At 45.3% G+C, this 25911-nt stretch overlaps 1 protein-coding gene across 2 annotated transcripts in view; it reads left to right on the top strand.

Moving 5' to 3' along the window:
* LOC124008212 (lysine-specific demethylase 6A-like) overlaps nt 1–25911 on the top strand; it is a 53474-nt gene that overhangs the window by 23482 nt on the left and 4081 nt on the right. The window contains exons 8-27 of one of the 2 annotated variants that reach the window (XM_046319323.1): nt 6229–6263; nt 6867–6960; nt 7082–7307; nt 7655–7874; nt 8731–8865; nt 11507–11638; nt 11813–11890; nt 11981–12088; nt 12271–12636; nt 12846–13621; nt 13834–13963; nt 14170–14275; nt 15017–15222; nt 19588–19649; nt 19740–19814; nt 19918–20066; nt 20574–20688; nt 21285–21472; nt 21668–21809; nt 23290–23416. In XM_046319323.1, coding sequence (XP_046175279.1) covers nt 6229–6263; nt 6867–6960; nt 7082–7307; nt 7655–7874; nt 8731–8865; nt 11507–11638; nt 11813–11890; nt 11981–12088; nt 12271–12636; nt 12846–13621; nt 13834–13963; nt 14170–14275; nt 15017–15222; nt 19588–19649; nt 19740–19814; nt 19918–20066; nt 20574–20688; nt 21285–21472; nt 21668–21809; nt 23290–23416 — 3470 coding nt within the window. The remainder of the gene's footprint in view (nt 1–6228; nt 6264–6866; nt 6961–7081; nt 7308–7654; nt 7875–8730; nt 8866–11506; nt 11639–11812; nt 11891–11980; nt 12089–12270; nt 12637–12845; nt 13622–13833; nt 13964–14169; nt 14276–15016; nt 15223–19587; nt 19650–19739; nt 19815–19917; nt 20067–20573; nt 20689–21284; nt 21473–21667; nt 21810–23289; nt 23417–25911) is intronic. The other variant, XM_046319324.1, reaches the window with a different exon arrangement.

Below are 25911 nucleotides of genomic sequence, written 5' to 3'. Positions count from 1 at the left end.
CAAAATAGAGGTTTGACAGTGATGCAAATGAATACAAATAGTATAATTATGCCCTACTTTTATTTTCAAGGCTTTCCTCAAGGTCCACTACTGTGGCTAACCTTATTGTGGCTCTCTTCATAGATGGGCCTGACCACCATTTAATAAAATAAGAACTGTCTTTTAAGTAAGGGTTATTTTAGATGACCGGTAGCTAACTATATAGCTACTGAAACAATGTCGTTTTGCTATGTTTTTGGGGAAGGACTTTGTTTGCATCCATGAGCTAGCTATCTTTTTTTAATGATCAGCACTGAAGGTGTGCAAGACAACTTTACCAGCATCATAGCATACGTATCGATGAATCGTTGTAAACAAATGAAATACAAGTGATGGTGTAACTAACTACGTAGCCCCCCGACACTAAATACTGGAGGCTGACACGGTGGCCCCATCCGATGATACCCCCGGACAGGGCCAAACAGGCAGGATATAACCCCACCCACTTTGCCAAAGCACAGCCCCCACACCACGAGACGGATATCTTCAACCACCAACTTAACATGAGAGAAGGCAGAGTATAGCCCACAAAGATCTCCGCCACGGCACAACCCAAGGGGGGGGGGGCCAACCCAGGCAGGAAGACCACGTCAGTAACTCAACCCACTCAAGTGACGCATCCCTCCTAGGAACAGCATGGAAGAGCACCAATAAGCCAGTGACTCAGCCCCTGTAATAGGGTTTGAGGAATAGAGAACCAGTGGAAAGAGGGGAACCAACCAGGCAGAGACAGCAAGGGTGGTTCGTTGCCTTTCCGTTCACCTTCACACTCCTGGGCCAGACTACACTCAATCATAGGACCTACTGAAGAAATGAGTCTTCAATAAAGACTTAAAGGTTGAGACCAGGTCTGCGTCTCTCATATAGGTAGGCAGACCATTCCATAATAATGGAGCTCTATAGGAGAAAGCCCTGCCTCCAGCTGTTTGCTTAGAAATTCTAAGGACAATTAGGAGGCCTGCGTCTTGTGACTGTAGCGTACGTGTAGGTATGTACGGCAGGACCAAATCGGAAGACGGGTAGGAGCAAGCCCATGTAATGCTTTGTAGGTTAGCAGTAAAACCTTGAAATCAGCCCTTGCCTTAACAGGAAGCCAGTGTAGGGAGGCTAACACTGGAGTAATATGAACACATTTTTAAATTCTAGTCAGGATTCTAGCATCCGTATTTGGGACGTTTATTTAGTGCTTTATCCGGGTAGATGGAAAGTAGAGCATTGCAGTAGTCCTACCTAGAAGTAACAAGCGCATGGATTAATTTTTCTGCGTCATTTTTGGACAGAAAATGACAGATTTTTTGCAATGTTACGTAGATCGAAAAAATCTGTCCTTGAAACAGTCTTGATATGTTCGCAAAAGAGAGATCAGGGTCCAGCGTAACGCCGAGGTCCTTCAGTTTTATTTGAGACGACTGTACAACCATCAAGATTAATTGTCAGATTCAACAGAAGCTCTCTGTTTCTTGGGACCGAGAACAGTCATCTGTTTCGTCAGAGTTTAAAAGTAGAAAAGCTAGCTAGCTCATGGATGCAAACATTGTTCTTCCCCAAATCTGTTTCAGTAGCTGTAGTTAGCTAGCTAACTATATATCTAGGTGTCATCTAAAATAACCCTAATTTCTTAGACTGTTCTTATTTGAATAATGGTGGTCGAACGCATCTATGTGAAGCTAGCTACAATAAGGATTAGCCACAATAGTGGACTTTGCGGTTAGAAGTATGTCATTGACTGTGATGCAAATGAATATACACAATGACCAACCAAAACGGAAACATAACCAACACTGTTACACAGACAATAGAATAATATTTACATTTTTTGTTCCAATACTCATTTACAGTATATACAACCATTTGGCAGCGAGAAGTGTATATACTATACTGCATATACAACCATTTGGTCACTATCATAAGGCAGGAAGTGCCGAATGAACCACCATGTCCCTAAACACACACAACAGAGTGGAATTATGCCATAATTGAATAGATCATGCTAAACGAGGTTGGAATGTTATTTTAAATCGCACTGAATGTATTATACTTTAGAATTGCATTGGGGGCGTACTTATTTCACTGGTACAGCCTTATCTATGGATTGTGGCTCAATGAGATGGGGTATCAGTCTACTCTGTGACACCCAGAGAAAATTAGCATCTTAGCTCTTTTTGCGGGACTCTGAAACAATTATGAATTGAGCCACATTTTGTCAACTTATGTGTATTGAACACTATTCCAGAGGAAAAACAATACTGCGTGGATGTTTTGGAGTCTAACTCTGAGGATGATGTTGGGGGGGAAATATCTTTGGTATTGAGTAGACTGATACACCATTTCATTGATCCTCAAACCTTAGGTAAAGCTGTACAGTGCAATATGTATGTCAATACACACAATAGGCTGACTGGAGGTGATTTCAGTCACAGTCCCGCAATAAGAGCTACAACACCATTTTTTGCGTAAACTCTTCACAGTTGTGTTCTGTGGGTGTCAGAGTAGACTGATAATGCATTTCATTGCTTCACATTCCAACCTTGTTTAACATTATCTAGTATAAATGTCGTGATTCCACCAATTTTAACCTTCAACATCACTTTCAAAGAGGTACTTTTATTTTGAAGGTAAACTGCAAATTACGCTATTGTGCCTAATCGTTATTGTGGCTAGCTTCACAACACAAACCGATCTGGTCGAGTTTCAAAAGCCAGATCATGCTAGCTGGCTGCTTATAACGTTAGATTTGGGCAATGAATTCCATTATCTTGGTGTTAATGGATTTCACCTTGAGTTGTCTCGCTGAAATATTCTTTCTCTTTCAAATGACTGCTCGTCTTGTTGATTGCTCGATCCACACAGCAGACATTGTGGGCTAGGTTAGGAATGCTGTGTTGCGTGTGTCGTGCAAAGTTTTACTTGGCGTCATTACGTCATGTACCTACATTATATAGGTATGCACGTCAACGTTGGCACCGGTTTTGCACATCAGTGTTAAACTAGACATCGGGCTGATACCGACGTTGAAATTTTTAGATAATATCATCCGATTCCGATATGTTCACTGATATATCGTGCATCCCTACTGATAACGAATCCTAATTGCTAAGTTGCCTCATAACAACTCTGTGTTGTCTTTTCACACTGCTATGCTTTATCTTGGCCAGTTTGCAGTTGTAAATGAGAACTTGTTCTCAACTAGCCTACCTGGTTAAATGAAGGTGGGAGAAAAAAACAATTTCACACAATAAAAAAAATCAAGTGCCATTTTTAAAATGAATTTGTTGAAACTGATTTTTTTTTTATTTTAAACCTTTTTAACTAGGCAAGTCAGTTAAGAACATTCTTATTTTCAATGGCTTAGGAACAGTGGGTTAACTGCTTTGTTCAGGGGCGGAACGACAGATCTTGCAACCTTTCGGTTCCTAGTCCAACGCTCGAACCACTAGGCTACCTGTTGCCATGTAGGCCAGTGACAACGCATCTCAATTTAATCTATTTTAAATTTGGGCTGTAATGCAACAAAATGTGGAAAAAGTCAAGGGGTGTGAATACTTTCAGAAGGCACTGTAGCTAACCCAACAACTGTAACAATGTATTTGATCAGAGTGAAAGGAGGTGACGTGGTAGGGTTTATCTAGCATACCGAAAACATTACACTGCATGATATTATTATTTCATTCGGCTTTCTCCCCCTCTACTGGCTCCTATCGCCTGGAACTTGTTACCTAGGAGACCCCCAATACCTGTCCCGCTGGAGTGTTTCCAATCAGGCACACGGACAAACACACACGTCCTCCCTTTCTTTCTTTCTCACACACGCATCCTTTCTATCTCTGTCACACACACACATCCTCCCTCTCTTTCTCTCTTTCTCTCTCACACACGCATCCTTTCTATCTCTGTTACACACATCCTCCCTCTCTTTCTCTCTCACACACGCATCCTTTCTATCTCTGTTACACACATCCTCCCTCTCTTTCTCTCTCACACACGCATCCTTTCTATCTCTGTTACACACACACATCCTCCCTCTCTTTCTCTCTCACACACTCATCCTTTCTATCTCTGTTACACACACACATCCTCCCTCTCTTTCTCTCTCACACACGCATCCTTTCTATCTCTGTTACACACACACACACACATCCTCCCTCTCTTTCTCTCTCACACACGCATCCTTTCTATCTCTGTTACACACACACACACACATCCTCCCTCTCTTTCTCTCTCACACACGCATCCTTTCTATCTCTGTTACACACACACATCCTCCCTCTCTTCCTCTCTCACACACGCATCCTTTCTATCTCTGTTACACACACATCCTCCCTCTCTTTCTCTCTCACACACTCATCCTTTCTATCTCTGTTACACACACACATCCTCCCTCTCTTTCTCTCTCACACACTCATCCTTTCTATCTCTGTTACACACACATCCTCCCTCTCTTTCTCTCTCACACACACATCCTCCCTCTCTTTCTCTCTCACACACGCATCCTTTCTATCTCTGTTACACACACACATCCTCCCTCTCTTCCTCTCTCACACACGCATCCTTTCTATCTCTGTTACACACACATCCTCCCTCTCTTTCTCTCTCACACACTCATCCTTTCTATCTCTGTTACACACACACATCCTCCCTCTCTTTCTCTCTCACACACTCATCCTTTCTATCTCTGTTACACACACATCCTCCCTCTCTTTCTCTCTCACACACACATCCTCCCTCTCTTTCTCTCACACACACTCATCCTTTCTATCTCTGTTACACAAACACACACATCCTCCCTCTCTTTCTCTCTCACACACGCATCCTTTCTATCTCTGTTACACACACACATCCTCCCTCTCTTTCTCTCTCACACACGCATCCTTTCTATCTCTGTTACACACACACATCCTTTCTATCTCTGTTACACACACTCATCCTTTCTATCTCTGTTACACAAACACACACATCCTCCCTCTCTTTCTCTCTCACACACGCATCCTTTCTATCTCTGTTACACACACACATCCTCCCTCTCTTTATCTCTCACACACGCATCCTTTCTATCTCTGTTACACACACGCATCCTTTCTATCTCTGTTACACACATCCTCCCTCTCTTTCTTTCTCACACACACATCCTTTCTATCTCTGTCACACACACACATCCTCCCTCTCTTTCTCTCTCACACACTCATCCTTTCTATCTCTGTTACACACATCCTCCCTCTCTTTCTCTCTCACACACGCATCCTTTCTATCTCTGTCACACACACACATCCTCCCTCTCTTTCTCTCACACACTCATCCTTTCTATCTCTGTTACACACACACATCCTCCCTCTCTTTCTCTCACACACTCATCCTTTCTATCTCTGTCACACACACACATCCTCCCTCTCTTTCTCTCTCACACACGCATCCTTTCTATCTCTGTTACACACACACATCCTCCCTCTCTTTCTCTCTCACACACTCATCCTTTCTATCTCTGTTACACACATCCTCCCTCTCTTTCTCTCTCACACACTCATCCTTTCTATCTCTGTTACACACACACATCCTCCCTCTCTTTCTCTCTCACACACTCATCCTTTCTATCTCTGTTACACACACATCCTCCCTCTCTTTCTCTCTCACACACTCATCCTTTCTATCTCTGTTACACACACATCCTCCCTCTTTCTCTCACACACGCATCCTTTCTATCTCTGTTACACACACACACACACATCCTCCCTCTCTTTCTCTCTCACACACTCATCCTTTCTATCTCTGTTACACACATCCTCCCTCTCTTTCTCTCTCACACACGCATCCTTTCTATCTCTGTTACACACATCCTCCCTCTCTTTCTCTCTCACACACGCATCCTTTCTATCTCTGTTACACACACACACATCCTCTCTCGCTCTTTTCACACACACGGGCACATCAAGGGCAGTCTCACCTCTGTGTATCAGTTTGGTTGGGCTCATTCACTCTCCTCAGAGACACACAGTACTGCTCTACAGACAAGTCAACCTGCTGCCACCGGAGGAGACAGCCTAGCAGCTCATCCTTTCAACACAGTGGATTAACTGCAATCATTTCTGTTTTACTGGAGTCATTCCATTTTGACCAGAATTTTGATGCTGAATGTTGGAATTTTTCTCCAAAGTAGCCAACAATTTGTATTTTTTTTTTTGTCTTTCTCTTCCTCAGTTCAGTTCCACATTGCCCATTTGTATGAGATTCAGGTAAGCCTCGTCCTTTTCCTCTCATCTCATTGAATTATGTTTGTAATGTAGCTACGTGCTTTCCGTTTCAGTAAGTATTCAACAACGCTGTTCAAGAATAAGTTACACTTACCCTAAAATATTAACTACACAACTATTCTATGCTAGCTAGCGTTTTATCAGCTAGGCTAATTGATCCGAGAGAGCCTTCTGTTGTGATCAAATGACCACGCTTCATAGAAAATGGATGGGTTTCCCTCTCGGCCAGTTCCGTGTGGTTGCCATGGTAACAGGAGTCCCTATCTCTCGTATGCCCGTGTGATTCGTCTTTCACACTGCTTTGGCTTAAGCAGCAGCTCTTAATAATCGGACCATGTTGGCTGACTGACTGCAGTAGCACCACAGGAGTGCAGAGCTGTGGGTCAGTCAGTGTTCTGCTGTGTCAGTAGGACGTTGCTGCAGCAGAGTCATTACATCCAGCAGTCTGTTGGGAGTAAAATGTCTCGGTGCAGGCTAGGGACACTGCTTAATCTGTCAAATATGGCACGGCATTTGTTATTCTCACCCTCCTTTTTTCCCTCTCTCTTTCTCCTTCCCTCGCTCTCGTTCTCCCGTTTTCTGCAGAAGAGATACCGGGCTGCCAAGGAGGCGTACGAGACCCTTCTGCAGACAGAGAATCTCCCAGCACAGGTGAAGGCCACTACCCTGCAGCAGCTAGGTAAGACCACACACAGCTGATGAAAGAAAGACTGGGTCTGGCACTGAATAAATGGATGGATGAGATGATGGCTAGTGATGGAAAGGTTATTGTTCTGTGTTCTCCCCTCCCCCTCTACTAGGCTGGATGCACCACACGGTGGAGCAGCTAGGAGACCGAGCCAACAAGGACAGCTATGCCATCCAGTGTCTGCAGAAATCACTGGAAGCAGACCCCAACTCGGGACAGTCCTGGTACTTCCTGGGCAGGTGCTACTCCAGTATTGGCAAGGTCCAGGATGCGTTCGTCTCCTACAGGCAGTCCATAGACAAATCCGAAGCCAGTGCAGACACTTGGTGTTCAATAGGGTACGCATTAGACCGTACGTCTTCTCTCTCTCTCTCTCGAACCGTCTTTGTTTTGCTCTGCTATCACTCTCCCTCTCACCATCCCATATCTCTCCTTCCTTTGTCGTTCTGTCTGTCACCCTTTCCAATCCACTCTCTCTTTAACCCTTTCCACCCCTTACTACTGTGTCCTCTACTCTTTTATATATTTAACCCTCTACCACTCACCGCTCTGTCCTCTCTACCCCCCTTTTTCAATATTTAACCTCTCTACCCCTCTTTCTCTGCCTCTTTTTCAATATTCAACCCCCTCCCCACCCCTTTTTCTCTCTGTCCCCCTCTCCTCAATCATTTCCTCTCTCCATTAGTGTTCTGTACCAGCAACAGAATCAGCCCATGGATGCTCTGCAGGCGTACATCTGTGCAGTGCAGCTGGACCACGGCCACGCGGCTGCCTGGATGGACCTGGGAACGCTCTACGAGTCCTGCAGCCAGCCGCATGACGCCATAAAGTGCTACATCAACGCCATGCGCAGCAAGGCCTGCTCCAACGCCACCGCTCTCACACAACGCATCAAATGCCTGCAGGTGAGGAGAGGGGGAGAGACTCGGGAGGGAGGTGTTCAGTCCCAAATCAACCCCTAGATCCCTACCGCTAAGATGGTTAGGGGAGGGGATGCTCCTGAGGTCACTGACCACTGGTCGGGCGCTTTTTTTTTTTCACCTGTTGGAGATCTGAAAGAATTTGGACAGGTGTCAGCAAAGTGGGAATGGTTTAATCTAGCCCTCTTGTTGACTAGGTTGAGTTACCACCATGTTTGCTCCCACCCTTTCAGAACTAAAATGGGTGTTCAGGGGCTAAGAGTTGATTGGACTGGGTGGGAGAGGTCTGAAGACCCACTTTGAATCCCACTGCTGGAGAGACCTATGATCTGAGCTACTGGGCTACTCAAACTTGACTATTCTGAACTACAGATTGTGGAAACCATTTTCTGAATGCCACAAGGCAAATCTGTGTGTGTTCACAGTGGAACCTGGCTCCTCCAGTCCCATACCCCATGTCTTGTCCATTTTGATGTAAAAACATAACCCCCACATTCATCTGTATGTATGAATGAGGGAACATTCTCCAGTCACCAGTAATTTGAGCATAATTCCCTGGCATTAAGACAACATGATGGTTTGTTTTAATGATTGTGTTGTGTAAATTCATTCAAAGTGCACATATGACCCCCAACTTCCCTGTTTGATTGACCACTCTACTAAAGACCATAACGGGCAAACTTGCCGGTATTCAATCCTCAGTAACAGATGGGGTCACTGATAGGCCAAGCTGGTAGCTAACCGGCTACATGAGAGCGACCGTAACAAGACAATAACATTTTGATCACAAGATCATTTTAAGTCATTAAAATGTTGTTTTCACACGTTTTCCATTCCATAGGCTCAGTTGAGTAACCCCCAGGTCACTAGTCTACAGAGTAAAAGTAAAATGCTTCCTCTTATTGATGAGGCCTGGAGTCTACCAATCCCAGCAGAGCTAACCTCCAGGCAGGGTGGCCTGAACACTGCACCGCAGGTGAGACCAGATAGACCACTCCCCCCACACCCCCACACACAACCTTCGACACACACCACCCCCACCGCCAACGGGCAACACATCACCTGGAGCTTCTCCATGAGTCTTCCTGTGGAGTAACCGATGCCCTAGAGCAGTCATAAGAACTCATTTAACCAAGTTATGCTCACAATCTGGAAAAGTTACAGTGACTGGAAAAACCCCTGGTAAGTTATTCATATAGCTGAACCTGGCGTGGTTTTTAGGTGCAGCTTGTTAAGTCAGCGATCTAGTCATAGTGGCTTGAGACATGACATGCAAATGTTATGACGTGATTTGCCACAATTTCTTGTTATGACTGCTTAGGGCTTTTGTTATGACTGACAGGATCAAGGGAGGTGTTGCCCATCCCAATCCCCTCCTCCCTTCCCCAATCTCCCTGACACAGCCACAGGCCAACCTCACTACCCACTGTCTCAGTATCTGTTATCATGGCTTCACAGCTCAAAGATCAATTTGGTTCATTTAAATTGGTTTAATTTAATTTCTCCATTCAAAAATAATACATTTTAATTGTGACATCCAGTGTATTTACACAATATAAAAATACATATTTTTTTAAATTACTCATGTATTTTTACCAGACTAAAAAAAACTTGCTATTCCACACTGAAACGATTGTTGAATAGCGGCAAGACGTCAGTTGATTGTCGTTGTGATTGGTGAGGTTGTGTCTCAGTAGAATAGTTCCAGGTTGACATTCTTCCTCTCATTCATCCTGAGGTTATCAGGTGCCTTGCTGCCTCTGAAACCTAGCGATGCCCCCTAGTGTTGCAGTACCCTTCATTCATTTTCATTATAGACAACATTAGTTCCTGTGTGTGTGTGTGTGTGTGTTCGTTGAGTATAATTCTCAGCATCAGTCTATACAAACTGAAGCCGTCTTCAGATGTTTGTTTTGGGGAGGAGACGGGAGAGGGTTGTTTTCTTTCACTTGTATTCATACAAAAAACAGGTTGACATGGTTTCGGGTGTTCTGATTATGACCACTACCCATGTTTTCAACAAATCCATTTTCATGTCCAATGGAGGATGACAATTCACACCTGGAGTTGTCTTTGAACATTTTGATTTAGTTCTAAGAGCTGCAACTGAAGGGCTTAGCGTTGTGGTATGAGCAGGCAAAGCCTTTGTATGGCCAAGCGTCTTTGTTGGCGATGAGACTCTGTCAACGTGGAAGGGTTGATAGTTTGATGAGAAATTCCACTCTTACCAGTCGTCTTCAGGGTATCATTGCAGATTGTTTGTAAAAATATAAATGCAGGGAAGAAATATGTGTTTTGAAGTCCCAACATCACCCTCCTGCTTTTGTTTTCCCTCTCTAACTGCCTATCCCTTTATTCTGTCACTTCCTCTCCATCCTTCACGTTGCTACCTGCCCTTTAATTTCCCCTGCGACCCTCTTCTCTTGCTTTCCTTTCATCCCTCCATCTCTGCCTGGGATCTACCCCTTTCTCTCTTCTCCTGCATCCCTCCTGTCTGCCTGGGATCTACCCCTTCTTGTACCTTTCTCTCTTCTCCTGCATCACTCCTGTCTGCCTGGGATCTACCCATTCCTGTCCCTTTCTCTCTTTTCCTGCATCCCTCCTGTCTGCCTGGGATCTACCCCTTCCTGTCCCTTTCTCTCTTCTCCTGCATCCCTCCTGTCTGCCTGGGATCTACCCCTTCCTGTCCCTTTCTCTCTTCTCCTGCATCCCTCCTGTCTGCCTGGGATCTACCCCTTCCTGTCACTTTCTCTCTTCTCCTGCATCCCTCCTGTCTGCCTGTGATCTGTCCCTTTCTCTCCTCCTGCATCCCTTCTGTCTGCCTGGGATCTACCCCTTTCTCTCTTCTCCTGCATCCCTCCTGTCTGCCTGGGATCTACCCCTTTCTCTCTTCTCCTGCATCCCTCCTGTCTGCCTGGGATCTACCCCATTCTCTCTTCTCCTGCATCCCTCCTGTCTGCCTGGGATCTACCCCTTTCTCTCTTCTCCTGCATCCCTCCTGTCTGCCTGGGATCTACCCCTTTCTCTCTTCTCCCTGCATCCCTCCTGTCTGCCTGGGATCTACCCCTTTCTCTCTTCTCCTGCATCCCTCCTGTCTGCCTGGGATCTACCCCTTTCTCTCTTCTCCTGCATCCCTCCTGTCTGCCTGGGATCTACCCCTTTCTCTCTTCTCCTGCATCCCTCCTGTCTGCCTGGGATCTACCCCTTTCTCTCTTCTCCTGCATCCCTCCTGTCTGCCTGGGATCTACCCCTTCCTGTCCCTTTCTCTCTTCTCCTGCATCCCTCCTGTCTGCCTGGGATCTACCCCTTCCTGTCCCTTTCTCTCTTCTCCTGCATCCCTCCTGTCTGCCTGGGATCTACCCCTTTCTCTCTTCTCCTGCATCCCTCCTGTCTGCCTGGGATCTACCCCTTCCTGTCCCTTTCTCTCTTCTCCTGCATCCCTCCTGTCTGCCTGGGATCTACCCCTTCCTGTCCCTTTCTCTCTTCTCCTGCATCCCTCCTGTCTTTCTGTGCATTTTACCTCACTGCTTTACCTTCTATCATGTTTTCAACACTCTTCACTGCCCTCCCTTGCAACCCCTTCACCCTCCCTCCTCCCCTTCCCTCCCTCTCTGTAGGCGTGTAAGCCCCAGCACAGCTCGGAGGGAGGGGGATCGGGTCAGGCTCTGCCCCCACACGTGGGCCCTATGGGCCAGGGGGAGGACCAGTCCAGCCCTGCCAAGAGGAGGAGGGCCTCCAGCCCAGCCAAGGTATATTACACTATATTCAGATGGAGGTCTGATGTGTTTTTGTAGAACAGACATCAGGTAGCATAGGAAATCGTGTGAGCAGTATGTTACAATACCACTTGCATCCATTTCAATATTTTAGGTTGGCTGAAGATGAGGAATCTCTCACTCCTAACTCTCAAACTCTTTTTGCAGAGCCAGCCAGATTCCTGGGCTAGTAACTCGGCACAGCAGCCTGTCCCCAACTGGTACCTGTCACCACAGAAACTACAGGTAAACACACACACTTTACACACCCTGCGTCCCCCTGCTGATTCCGACTCTACACATACACACTAATCTGTACGTCCTCGGTGCTCCCAGCTCCTGGACCAGTTGAGGAGTAACCGGGCCAGTCTGAAGCCCCTACAGCTGCAGATGCTGGAGCAGCTGGAGGCACAACTCAACCTAATGCAGCAGCACCAGCAGCAGGTACACACACACACACACTTATTACCCCCAGATGTTTACCTGATGGCCTGCAAGCAGTATACTGTATGTCCCTTCTAATTATTCTAATGTAGAGTAATATATTGACTAACTCATGTTAATCCACTAAAAGTGCTGTTGTTAATTAGACTAAACCCTGATGTTGTGATTATGTTGTTCTACAGATGAGACAGAATGCATCTGGACAGCTGCGTCCCTCCCTCCCCAACGGCCCCTCGGCTACCAACTCTCTTCCCCCTCCTCACTCTAGCCTGCCCCTCTCCCGGCCCCACCTGGCCCCTCAGGGCTCGTTGCGGCCACCCTGCCCCCCTCAACCACTGGCCAATGGGCCTCTGGCAGGCGGGACACCACACGGACACTCTGACACACTTTCTGTGGGCAATAATAATAATGATGATGACCCGGTGGCGGCCACAGGACCCAACGGAGACGTGCCTTACCTGCAGCCCGGCGCACTACTACCTCACACCTGCACAAGCACCCAATCACAGGACACAGCGCGCCGGGCCCTGCACCTAAACTCCACTCAGGTAGGACCCTACCTGTTCACTCTAGTCAGGTCTATGTGAAGCTCATATAGGCTCTGAGTGAACTGCTATTCTTTTCTGTGCTAATTTTTGCTTAGTTATCTCAGATGTTCCTTAGTGAGGAGAGAACCAGACCTACTATATGTTGTTTAGCTATAGTCCTTATTCTGATCTAACAGTGGGGTTCCCTCCCTGCTCCCCTCTCTCTACAGGGGCTTCAGAAGGGTTCCGCTCCACATTGGGCGGGTCCTAATGGGGATGGGTCTCTCTCCTCCTCTGGGGGGTCAACCCACCCCCTCTCACACCCACAGACGCCCCACAATCAGGTTGGACATTCCGCCGCCCCGTCGCCACGGCAACAGGCTCTCAACCACCTCCCGTCACCCCATCACTCTGCTACCTCAGGTGGAGCACCCGGCACCCCTGCTACCAAAGAGAGCACGCCCCTCGGCAATGGCCCCGCAGCCACGGCAACAAAGGGGCCTGGGGAGACTACAACGGCCAATAGCACTGCCGCGGTGGAAAGCTTATCCAATCACGTACAGTTGGCGGCGGGAGACGGCGGGACGAGCAACCGGTCCCCTCATCACAGCTCAGACAATCCTAAGGGGGGCGACCCCACCACCTCCGCCCCCCACAAGAAGATCAACAACATCCACCCGGCCGTCTCCTCGGCCGCTTCCTCCCCCATCTCTGCCATGTCCACCGCAACCCCCTCGCCCAAATCCACCGAGCCCGGCCAGTCGACGGGCCCGCACGGCCTCAACAGCCCCTCCACCACCACCGCAGCATTATCATCAGCCGGACCAACCACCGTCGTCAATGGCAACGGCAAGGGGGGCATCTCCGAGGACTCCCAGAGCCCATTGAAGGCGGACCCCCCTGCCACGTGTCGCAGACCCACGCCACCCCATGTCCGCACCCCCCCATCATCCTCTTCCTCCGTGTCCATCTACCCCTCTTCCACTGATGTGCTCAAGGCCTGCAGGTTAGACTGGGGGGACCCTGTACCAGTTCTTATTGGGCTGTAGGAAATTTGATGGTCTCCCTCTTTTGGGAAGAGTATTGCATTTGTATTGCATTTGTTGGTAGAGGGAACTGTCAGAGCAGAGATTATACTGTAAAACCAAGAGGCTAATCTTGTTTGTACCTTTTTCTCTCTTTGTCTGTCTCTCCTTTCCCTCTTTTTCTCTCTTTCAGAAACCTGGGGAAGAACGGTTTGTCTAGCAGCAGTATACTGCTGGATAAGTGTCCCCCTCCTCGCCTGCCCCCTCCTCCCTCCCCAGTCCTGCCCAAAGACAAACTCAACCCCCCCACACCAAGCATCTATGTGAGTATGGAAGAAAGATTTCTCGTCATAGTATAATAATAATGAAAGGGGAATGTTTTAGTCAATGTGATTCTGATGCGAATCTTGCAAATGTATATACACTCAACATTCAAAGGTGGTGTTTTGAAGACGTGAGATATATATTTTCAATTGAAATAATATTGAATGTCCTTTAAAAAAAAATGTATTGTGTATTTGATCCCCAGCTGGAGAATAAGAGGGATGCCTTCTTTCCTCCGCTGCACCAGTTCTGCACAAACCCCTCCAACCCTGTCACCGTCATCAGAGGGCTGGCCGGGGCGCTCAAACTGGGTGAGTCTACCATTTCTACTGCCACCTGCTGGTTAGGACTGTCATTACAATACCCGATTTTGCCTTTTCTCATTTGGGCAAAAGTCCTTCCACCACCCTCTCTCCTCAGTGACCTTGAAACCGAAAAGTGTTGGAGGAGATGTTAATTTGTTAGTAGGTGAACGGATGAGTCCAGCAACCTCAATAGCCATCTTTCATCAACTGCTGCTCCCGAGTGGCGCAGCAGTCTAAGGCACTGCTTCTCAGTGCTAGAGGCGTCACTACAGAACCTGGTTCGATTCCAGACTGATCACGACCGGCCGTGATTGGGATTCCTGTAGGGCCCAGCGGGTTAGGGTTTGGCTGGGGTAGGCCATTGTAAATAAAAATTTGTTCTTAACTGACTTGCCTAGTAAAAATAAAACAAGTAAATGGTTATGAGTATCCTACGTGATTCCTTCGAAGAGCTTTAAAACCCCCCCCTCTCTTTGCCGCCTCTCCTCAATTATCTTTGACCCTTTTCAAACGGAGGCGAGAGAGGACGCAGGAGTTGAACAAATTCAATTGAGAAATGCCCCATGAAGAAGTCGTTGGTGCCAACCATTAACTTTGATGTTGCACTTATGCAAGCCCCAATGCAGCTTGAGCATTAGCAGGTTTCCAGGCCCTTTATTTGAGTGAGTGCCCGCTTCTACCCCTTGTTCACTCTTTCTCTCGCTATCTTTTTCATAACCATCTCCTACCTCTTTCCCCCTCTCTCAGACCTGGGTCTGTTCTCTACTAAGACCCTAGTGGAGGCTAACCCAGACCATCTGGTTGAGTGTCGTACCCAGCTGTCTCAGCCCGCTGACGAGAACTGGGACCTGAGTGGTACCAAGAAGATGTGGCGCTGCGAGAGCGGCCGAGGTCACACCACCATCGCCAAATATGCCCAGTACCAGGCTGCCTCCTTCCAGGAGTCACTACGGGTTAGTAGAGGGAGATGCATACACACACACACACACACACACACACACACACACACACACACACACACACACACACACACACCCAGGGTTTCCGTTAGGAAAATGTGGCGCTGGAGAACGTGAATGGAAAGATTTAAATTTACCGGATCCATATGCATTGGGTGCGTAGTCCAGTAAGGCATCAACCCACGGTGCTCAGAATAACAGAAATCACATGTAGATTATGGTAATGCAGTGTAACAGAACAGGCAACTCCTGTAATGAAGCAGACAATAAAACATAATTCTCAAACATTTGACAAAATCCAATTTGTTGGGAAAACACAGGTCACCTGGTAGCAGTTGGGAAAACACAGGTCACCTGGTAGCAGTTGGGAAAACACAGGTCACCTGGTAGCAGTTGGGAAAACACAGGTCACCTGGTAGCAGTTGGGAAAACACAGGTCACCTGGTAGCAGTTGGGAAACACAGGTCACCTGGTAAACACAGGTCACCTGGTAGCAGTTGGGAAACACAGGTCACCTGGTAGCAGTTGGGAAACACAGGTCACCTGGTAGCAGTTGGGAAACACAGGTCACCTGGTAGCAGTTGGGAAACACAGGTCACCTGGTAGCAGTTGGGAAACACAGGTCACCTGGTAGAAGTTCCATACGTGACCGATGAAAGTCTCTGTTAGAAACTTAGAAAGAGGGGGAATCTTGAGGCAACAACTAGGATGGGTTGTTAATATGACTAGGATGGTGCCTTGGCTTCTGGACACCTAAAAGAAAGTTGAAAACCAATAGAACAGTAGATAGGTGGCATAGTGGTGGGTCCAATAGGGAAATACATGTAATAAAATGTCTGTAATCATTCAAAATACTTCACCAGAAAGCATGACTTGGCCACAGAGGGATCAAAGATCATTAGCTTATTATTATTTTTATTTTTTTACCCCTTTTTTCTCCCCAATTTCATGGTATCCAATTGTTAGTTGCTACTATCTTGTCTCATCGCTACAACTCCCGTACGGGCTCGGGAGAGACAAAGGTTGAAAGTCATGCGTCCACAACCCAACCAAGCCGCACTGCTTCTTAACCTCTTGCTCCTACCTGACACTCAGGCGTTCCATCTAGACATCTGGAAATGCAAATGCGCTACGCTAAATGCTAATAGTACTAGTTAAAACTCAAACGTTCATTAAAATACACATGCAGGGTATTGAATTAAAGCTACACTCGTTGTGAATCCAGGCAACAAGTCAGATTTTTAAAATGCTTTTAGGCGAAAGCATGAGAAGCTATTATCTGATAGCATGTAACACCCCAAAAGACCCGCAGGGGACGTAAACAAAATAATTAGCATAGTCGGCGCTACACAAACCGCACAAATAAAATATAAAACATTCATTACCTTTGACCATCTTCTTTGTTGGCACTCCTAGATGTCCCATAATCACTATTGGGTCTTTTTTTCGATTAAATCGGTCCATATATAGCCTAGATATCGATCTATGAAGACTGTGTGATAAACGGAAAAAAATAGCGTCTTATAACGTAACGTCATTTTTTTTAATTAAAAAAGTCGACGATAAACTTTCACAAAACACTTCGAAATACTTTTGTAATGCAACTTTAGGTATTAGTAAACGTTAATAAGCGAACAAATTGATCACGAGGCGATGTGTATTCTATAGGGGTACGTCTGGAAATAATGTCCGGGTAAATCTCAACCGAAATATCCGGTCCGAGACCTGAATAAATGGGCTGTCTCTTCTTTGTTTGACCAAGAAACAAAGCCTAGGCAAATGACAAGACTGTTGACATCGTGTGGAAGCTGTAGGAATTGCAATCTCGGCTCCAGGTAATTTGCTTTCCCATAGACAATACATGCAAGTGGCGCATTGATTTATTTTCCCATTTTCAGTGATCAGATTTTCCTGCGCTTTTCGATGAAACGCACGTTCTGTTATAGTCACAGCCGTGATTTAACCAGTTTTATAAACGTCTGAGTGTTTTCTATCCACACATACTAATCATATGCATATACTATATTCTTGGCATGAGCAGCAGGGCGCTGAAATGTTGCGCGATTTTTAACAGAATGTTCGAAAAAGTAGGGGGTAGGAGTAACAGGTTAACACCGTGCGCATCCAACCCGGAAGCCAGCCGCACCAATGTGTTGGAGGAAACACTGTGCACCTGGCAACCTTGGTTAGCGCACACTGCGACAGGAGTCGCTGGTGACACAAGGATATCCTTACCGGCAAAACCCTCCCTAACCCGGACGACGCTAGGCCAATTGTGCGTCGCCCCACGGACCTCTCTGTGGCGGCCGGTTATGACAGAGCCTGGGCGCGAACCCAGAGGCTATCATTAGCTTATTTTGACAAAAATAACTGATTGTTTCAAATCACAAGCTTCTAGGCCTATGCCTCTTCGGGAAGCCCGTAATGTGGGCAACACGTGTGGCAATGAGCCTCTGATTTGTGGCTGTCAGTAGAAAAACATCTCAAATATGAAGATAATGTGTTGAGTATAATTTTAAATGTTTAGACAATAAGAAGGGGAGGGGTGTGTGGCGAAGGTAGAGGCAAGTCGCTCCCCAGAATGACTCTGCTGTTTCCTGCCAAATCTTACGCATTCATTTGTTCATTGTGTGAATATTTTAATTTTTGATCAATTCCCCATTACATACAGTACCAGTCAAAAGTTTGGCAACATCTACTCATTCAAGGGATTTAATTTGACAGTTTTTGACATTGTAGAATAGTAGTGAAGACATCAAAACTATGAAATAACACACATGGATTCATGTAGTAACCAAAAAAGTGTTAAACTAATTCAAATATATTTGAGGTTCTTCTAAGTAACCATCCTTTGCCTTGATGACAGCAGTGCACAGTCTTGGTATTCCCTGCAGTGATATTCCATCACCAGTAGTAAATGTACCGTTAATCCCTGTCATTCGATAACATTGTTTTATGGTATTGCGCGTATTAGAGCTGGGTGATATGGCCAAAATGTCATATCCTGATAACAATACATATCACAATATAGCACATTGTCTGTAAATTCAATTTAGAAATAGTTTTTTGTGTCTCATCCGTAGACTCTCTCCGTACTGATTCACGTGATTCTTGCATAGGGGGTAAGAGGTTAGCGGTGTTTGAGCCTGTTGTCGGGACCGACCTGCGGCATATTTTGCGTTGGACAGTTTTCTGGTCTGTGTCAGACTTTTCATACCCAAACCACGTCCATGTGGCCAACGTTGACCCTCTTAGGTACTAGCTCCCTGTCTCTGCTCTGTGTCACGTTCACTCTCTTCCATGCTTGTTGCAAATTTCCTTCCACACCGACGCAAATCATCGTCCATTTGACATAAAATATTGCCGTAAAGAGTGATTTGCGATAAAACGAACTAAATGATAGAACACAATATGAAACGATAGACGTTTTTCTATTGTCACTCGATATATATCGTCATGTAGCCCAGCCCTAGCTTGTATTAATGAGTCATTTAACATTCTCAAGAGTGGGAACGTTGTTTGCAGAGTTCACAACCTGCTACACTTGTGAGAAATTAGTTTTGGTTTATTTCGTAACCAATTATGAGATTTGTAAATATTTTTAATTCTGTTTTGTTTGGAGTCCTCAATGTGAGCATGTCTGGTTTCTCTGTCCTGATAATGTTGAGGGAGTGCGCGCCTGAGGATGCATAGACACACCTGTCCTGCTGCCGTTTTTTTAACATCCACTGTGAATGATAATATATTAAAACTATACTGTAGTTCCTTGCAGTAAGCGATTTTGATCAATCTTTCTGACAATCTCCCCCTTGATAATCACCAATCGGTGTGAAAGAGCAATGAAAGTTATAGCCTACTGTTATATTGGCCTATAGGCTGAGGCATGCAGTCATTTCTTTAGCTGCCAATGGATCACGGGGTATAAGTGTCCATATGGCAGGCTGGTGATCTCTCCTTAGTTGACTTCCCTTTTAGATTTGTATCATTTTAAATCTGATTTTTGATTAACCACGTGACAATGGTTTTGAGAAACAACTTTATTATTGAAATGAAAATAAACAACCAGCTGAGGAAATCTCACTCAAAATAGTCTGTGTGCATGTGATAGCCATCATGTATCTTATTTATCTAACAAAAATAAACACTACAATTTAATTCCACTAAATTATTCAAATAATCTACAGACTGATAAGCATGACGGTAAAAATGTATTTCCATGAAAATAAATGGCAATATTTTGTAATAGGATTTATTTTGGCCGGCAACTGTTTTATTTATCAGCTAACGGAAACCCTGACACACACAGACCTGTTTCCCAATGCTCGGTGTCTTTTTGAATGGGATCCTCTTTACTCTCAGGAGGAGAATGAGAAGAAGGCGTTGAAGGAGCCCTCAGACGCTGAGCCAGCATCAGCAGAGAGGTGAGCAACACACACCTGTCAGGATTTCTCACTGATATATTCACAACCTATCAACCTTTTCTAATCATAATCTCTTCCTGCTGTGTTCAGTGTGGCACGCAAAAGGAGGGGTCCCCTAAAGCACATCAAATTTGGGACCAACATCGACGTGTCGGACGAAAGAAAGTACGTGCTTGTGTGGTCAGACATGGCATTGGTCACACGTTGCAAAATATTTCTAAACCCCATTGCCGCCTCTGAACACATCCCCTTTCTCCTCGTCCCCCAGGTGGAAGCTACAGCTACAGGAGCTGAGTAAGCTGCCTGCGTTCGCCAGGGTGGTGTCTGCTGGCAATCTGCTCAGCCACGTAGGACACACCATCCTGGGCATGAACACTGTCCAGCTCTACATGAAGGTCCCCGGCAGCAGGATACCAGGTAGATGCACACACACACTGTACATATTAGGCAAGGGCACGGTACAGCGATACAATTTTATAGGACAAGCTGTTGCAGTTTCTAGTGCTTTTTTATATTGATACTTATGAGTTACAAAGACCGACTGTTAAAGATGCACTATGCAGAAATCCCTCTACAATTTCCTGGTTGAAATTCTAATAGTTTGCCTAATTCACTTTGTGCCAAGACAAGCATGTACAGTGTAGAGAATCATTAAACCTCTGTGAAATATATTTTCCATAACCAAGAATATTGTATTTTCAGCTGTTTTAAAGCTGGTGTACAAAACCGAAAGTAAGAGGCAAAAACTCAAGTTAAGAATGGGAAGCATGGAAGTTTCTCACAGATCTAGCGTGTTCTAGACTTGCCTTCAATGAGAATGACCGATCTATAAATAACATTTCTATATGTTGTTGTTTTTTTTGGTGGGGGGGTCGCCCAAAAAATGACAATACAGTTCTAACTTTCTTTATCTCTGTGGTCCAGGTCATCAGGAACACAATAACTTCTGCTCTGTCAACATCAACATCGGCCCTGGGGACTGTGAGTGGTTTGCTGTGCCAGAACCCTACTGGGGAGTGATGAGCAACTTCTGTGAAAAGTAAGGACCTAACAACCATAGAGGCTAGTGATAATACATTATACAATAGTGATGTTGTCAGTGAATGAGAAATGGAGGGGGTGAGGGGGGGTCTGCGAGAACAGCAGAGAAAAGGGTAAATGTACAAAAGATGGAACAACATCAGATGTGGTGTCAAGGTGAGGGTCGGCTTCTTTTGTGGCTCGCTTTGAACACGAAGAGCAAACTGTCTGAATGAAAAAGGAGTGATTCAGGGAGATATTGAGTGAAAGGAAGGAAAGGAGCTGAATTGAATCCAGGAATGAGGGCATTAATGAAACAAGGGAGATCTAACTAACACATCTCTTCTCTCTGGCCTTCCACAACAAAACTATTCTGATTTTAAATAGAGACGAAGGAATGGCCCAGAAGACAGAAAAGAGTGAAATTAGATGGTCTTTAATACGAGCCCTAATTCCACATCTCTTACAGAAATGAGAAAATACTGAAAAGAAATACCCCCCTCGCTCTTTCCTCCCCTCGCTCTTTCCTCCCCCTCGCTCTTTCCTCCCCCTCGCTCTTTACTCACCCTCGCTCTTTACTCACCCTCGCTCTTTACTCCCCTCGCTCTCCATCAGAAACAACATCAACTTCCTGATGGGTTCGTGGTGGCCCAACCTGGAGGACCTGTATGAGGCAGATGTGCCTGTCTACCGGTTCATCCAGCGGCCGGGGGACCTGGTGTGGCTCAACACTGGCACCGTCCACTGGGTCCAGGCCATCGGCTGGTGCAACAACATTGCCTGGAACGTAGGACCCCTCAGTGGTAAGCCTCTGATGCAGCTTTTGCTTGCTCCTTCAGTTACTGTAAAAACACTTAGTAATTTAAAAAAGACATTTATTTATGAATACAATTTAATACATGGATATTATCTCTTAAAGTGATAATTGACTCCAGAATCAGTTTGTCAGCTGTTTCTAGACCTGTAAAGTGTTGTAATTAATTTCACAACATCCACAGCCCACCAGTACAAGCTGGCCGTGGAGCGTTACGAGTGGAACAAGCTCCAGAGCGTCAAGTCCCATGTCCCCATGGTGCACCTCTCCTGGAACATGGCCCGCAACATCAAGGTGTCCGACCACAAGCTCTTCCAGATGATCAAGTAAGTCACCGTCTTTTACAGTTTAGTTTCACCCTGTGAGCATCTCTCCTGCCACATGTTACAACTGTGTGTCCAGTCTGTCATGAGGGGTGGAGAGTGACACAGGGATGCAAACTAGTCTCCTCTCAGCGAAATACGCCAAAATAGGTGACCTACGTGATTCGTGTAGATCTGATGAGAGGGGGGTGTGCTTTGGATCACTACTGGCTGTATCCAAGGCTCAGCCAATCATTCACATAACAACAGAATGCAGCGCAGCACGCGACTGAAGAGAGTAGAGACGATACATTTGCTAGTTAGAGAATCAGCGCGCGCTCTGGAAAGACAGCAGTAGGGTGCAAAGGCAGTTTGCCAGTTACAGTAGCGCATCCCTGAACCATAACGAAGAGGTAGGTGAGAGGTTTGACCAGTGAGACTGGGTGAGAAGGTGAGGAAGCGTACTTCATGAGCTGCAACTGAAAAACAACTGGTGTTTGAAAAGTTTTTGAGGTGAGGGAGAAAGTGGGGTGGATCAAGAATTGTAAGCATTATTAAATATCTTGCTGTGGTAGCTGGATCGAATTCTCCGTTAGCTAGCCAGAAAAATGTTGAGGAACATTAGACAACTTAACTGATCAAATAATTGAGTTTGTTTTGAAAATTTGCTGCCTAATGAAGTCCGATAGCCACCTAGATGCTCTAACGTTAGTAACCTAACCAATTCGCTATAGTATTAACTGGTATATGACTCCTTGCAGTGGATAAAGAGGTATGCCAGGTGTTACACTCTGCCTGAAAGAGATCAATTATGTCAACAAAGGGTATCATGCTCTGCTGGTACATTGTAGAACAGATGTCCACAGGCAGAAAGTGTACAATGTAATAACGTGCAGTGTAGCCCAAAGATGATGCTTTTGTTGTGTTGAATTTGACAGTAAAACTTTAGTGTGAGTGAGGGGGAATATTACATTTTTTACTCATTAATGTGCAAATGTTGGCTTGAGCAAAAATAGAATGCCTGTTTGTTTCATTCTATTTCTACATAGTTTTTTTCCCACGTGAAATATGTAGATGTGTGTGGTCACAAGCGTTCTATTATAAAGGCTGTCATGGCTAACTGCAATATTAGTGCATTGTTTTTTTCCCTCAAGACTTCTAGTGTCATTTGCAGTAAAGTCTAGGCAACACATAATATTGGATTACATTCCTTACATTTAGGTTCACATTAACCACTTTTTATTTTACACACAGAGACTGATCATGTTATTTTGTTGTTTAATTAGTTAAAACCAGCATTTCCCCCTAGCAAGGATTTTTTTGCTTGTCTCAGAGCAACAACAAAAAGTGTTACCTTTTTGTGCCCTCATCAGTTTGCATCCCTGAATAGAGGGCTTCAGATTGGATGATGACGTGCATATTGATGACGTGGCTCCTGGAAAACGTAACCTTAAAACGTGTAGGTGTCTGGGTTTCTTTTAATGTCATGGTGTGATTGATGTAGGTACTGCCTGCTGAGGACTCTGAAGCAGTGTCAGTCGGTGAAGGAGGCTCTAGCCGCGGCAGGGAAGGAGACGGTACTGCAGGGCAGGAACAGGGATGAGCCTGCGCACTACTGCACCATCTGTGAGGTACGTCAGGGGCTCCGGCCCATTTCAACCCCTTGTCCCTTACCCAAGCTGCTACTCCACACAGCCATTACATTGTCAGTATTGCTAGGTTTGTTTTGAGTAACTGACAGTAATGTTCTGGTTGACGATGGAGAAATTGACTACAGTCCATGACTATCATGTGAGTAACTGACAGGATTATGTGTTGACGACTGAGTAAATGACCGTTTCTGACTTCAGTGTGTGTGTGTTGGTTGACTGTTACAGACGTGCATGTGTGTGCGCATTGGTTGATTGTATTACAGATAGGAATGGGCATTTTACATGTTTTGACTGTTCAAAATGAGTACTCAAATGGAAAAAAGCACATTTATGTATTTGCAAACAGTGAACAACAATGCCTAATATCATAACCATTACAGATAATGAATCCTAATTGCCAAATTGCCTTATTTATTCAGGGATTTTTTTTTTTAAGTGACATTTTAAGATGTTTGTTAACTGTATCAACAGGTTATATTATATTGTGGAACACAGTCTTCGAAAAAGTAGTAACCTCAGCAATGTAGCGCTTGCTTGTAGAATGGCATAGCCTTGTTTTGTTAATTTAGCAGACAACACTCTTCTTTCCCGCACGCTTATCAGAGTCAAGACACCTACACTACATGACCAAAAGTATGTGGACGCCTGCTCATCGGCTATCTCATTTCAAAATCATGGGCATTAATATGGAGTTGCTTCCATTCAGCCTTGAGCCTCAGTGAGGTCAGGCGATTTGGGCCTGGCTCGCAGTCGGTGTTCCAATTAATCCAAAAGGTGTTAGATCGGGTTGAGGTCAAGGCTCTGTGCAGGCCTATCAAGTTCTTCCACACCGATCTCGACACAAACCAATTCTGTATGGACCTCGCTTTGTGCACGGGGGCATTGTCATGTTGAAACAGGAAAGGGCCTTCCCCAAACTGTAGCCAGAAAGTTGGAAGCATAGAATCGTCTAGAATGTCACTGTAAACTGTAGCATTAAGATTTCCCTTCACTTGAACTAAGGGGCCTAGCCCGAACCATGAAAAACAACCCCAGACCATTATTCCTCCTCCACCAAACTTTACAGTTGGCACTATGCATTCGGGCAGGTAGCGTTCTCCTGGCATCCACCTAACCCAGATTTTTCTGTCAGACTGCCAGATGGTGAAGCGTGATTTATCACTCCAGGGAACGTGTTTCCACTGCTCCAGGGTCCAATGGCGGCTAACTTTACACCACTCTAGCCGACGCTTGGCATTGCGCATGGCCATCTTAGGCTTGTGTGCATCTCCTCAGCCATGGAAGCCCATTTCATGAAGCTCCAGATTAACAGTTATTGTGCTAACGTAGCTTCCAGAGGCCATTTGGAAGTTGGTAGTGATTGTTGCAACAGACGATTTTTACGAGCTTCTGCACACTGCTGTCCCGTTCTGAGCTTGTGTGGCCTACCAATTCGCAGCGGGGCCGTTGTTGCTCCAAAAGGATTCCACTTCACAATAACAGCTCTTACAGTTGACCGGGACAGCCCAAGCAGGGCAAAAATTTGACGAACTGACTTGTTTGGCCATGTGTATTTTATAGTTAAAAGAATGTAATTGAACAGAATAGTGTGAGTTGCGTCTTGCGTCTGGAACAGTTATTCTCAGGGATAATTTTAAACGGGGCTCAATTTGACCAGTTAGGGTTACAGGCCCAAAACTCTTGGATATACAGAAGGTTTATTTAGTTATTATGCCTGTTCTTTGGAATGTTGTTAATGGGTTAACAATTCTCCATTGAACACCGCATGGGGATGAATTATGGCCAGGACATCTGTTTGGTGAATATGCCTAGGCTTAATGATTCTGATAAATGTCTTTATCAAAGCCATGTTTTTAGTGTGGAACCTGTATGTTTAGGGGGTAATAGATTTGAATAACCAATTCTAGCAGTTTGCAAAGTAGGGTTGTCATTAATGTTAGTTACCACAGCCACAAAGTCATACACCCTGCCTGTTTCGACAATTTAGTTTCATAAAATCTCTTATTTTAAACCTTCATCTCTAACCACACTGTTAACCTTAAGCACATTTTTGTTTGTGGGACACCCTAAATGGAAAGATAAGACTCACAAACATGGTGTTTTGCTTTTCAGACCCCAAAAGCATCTTGACTCGTCTGAAGTCTGTACAGCCGATTATGCCAACTTCTGTCTGTAGCCCATCAGTTTGGGCTACACACTAATATGACCCCGCTGGAAAGGTTTTGCTCTAGGATGCCCACAGGCCTCACAAGACTCGACTGAAGGTGCCCCGGTACCAGTTGAAAAAATGAATGGAAGTATATATGGAGACAGTTTAGTGCCAAAAATAAGGGTTTAAATATATGTAAAAAATATATACATATATTTTGTTGACTGATCTTATCTCTCAGATATAGGACAGACACTACAGAACAAACTCCATTGGGTTTATTTTGGGGAACTGTTCCATGTAGTGAATCTGTTGTTCATTGTGT

The sequence above is a fragment of the Oncorhynchus gorbuscha genome, linkage group LG21 (genome assembly GCF_021184085.1).
Source record: "Oncorhynchus gorbuscha isolate QuinsamMale2020 ecotype Even-year linkage group LG21, OgorEven_v1.0, whole genome shotgun sequence".
In the NCBI taxonomy this organism is placed as follows: domain Eukaryota; kingdom Metazoa; phylum Chordata; class Actinopteri; order Salmoniformes; family Salmonidae; genus Oncorhynchus; species Oncorhynchus gorbuscha.
This window is presented reverse-complemented; position numbering and strand designations above follow the sequence as displayed.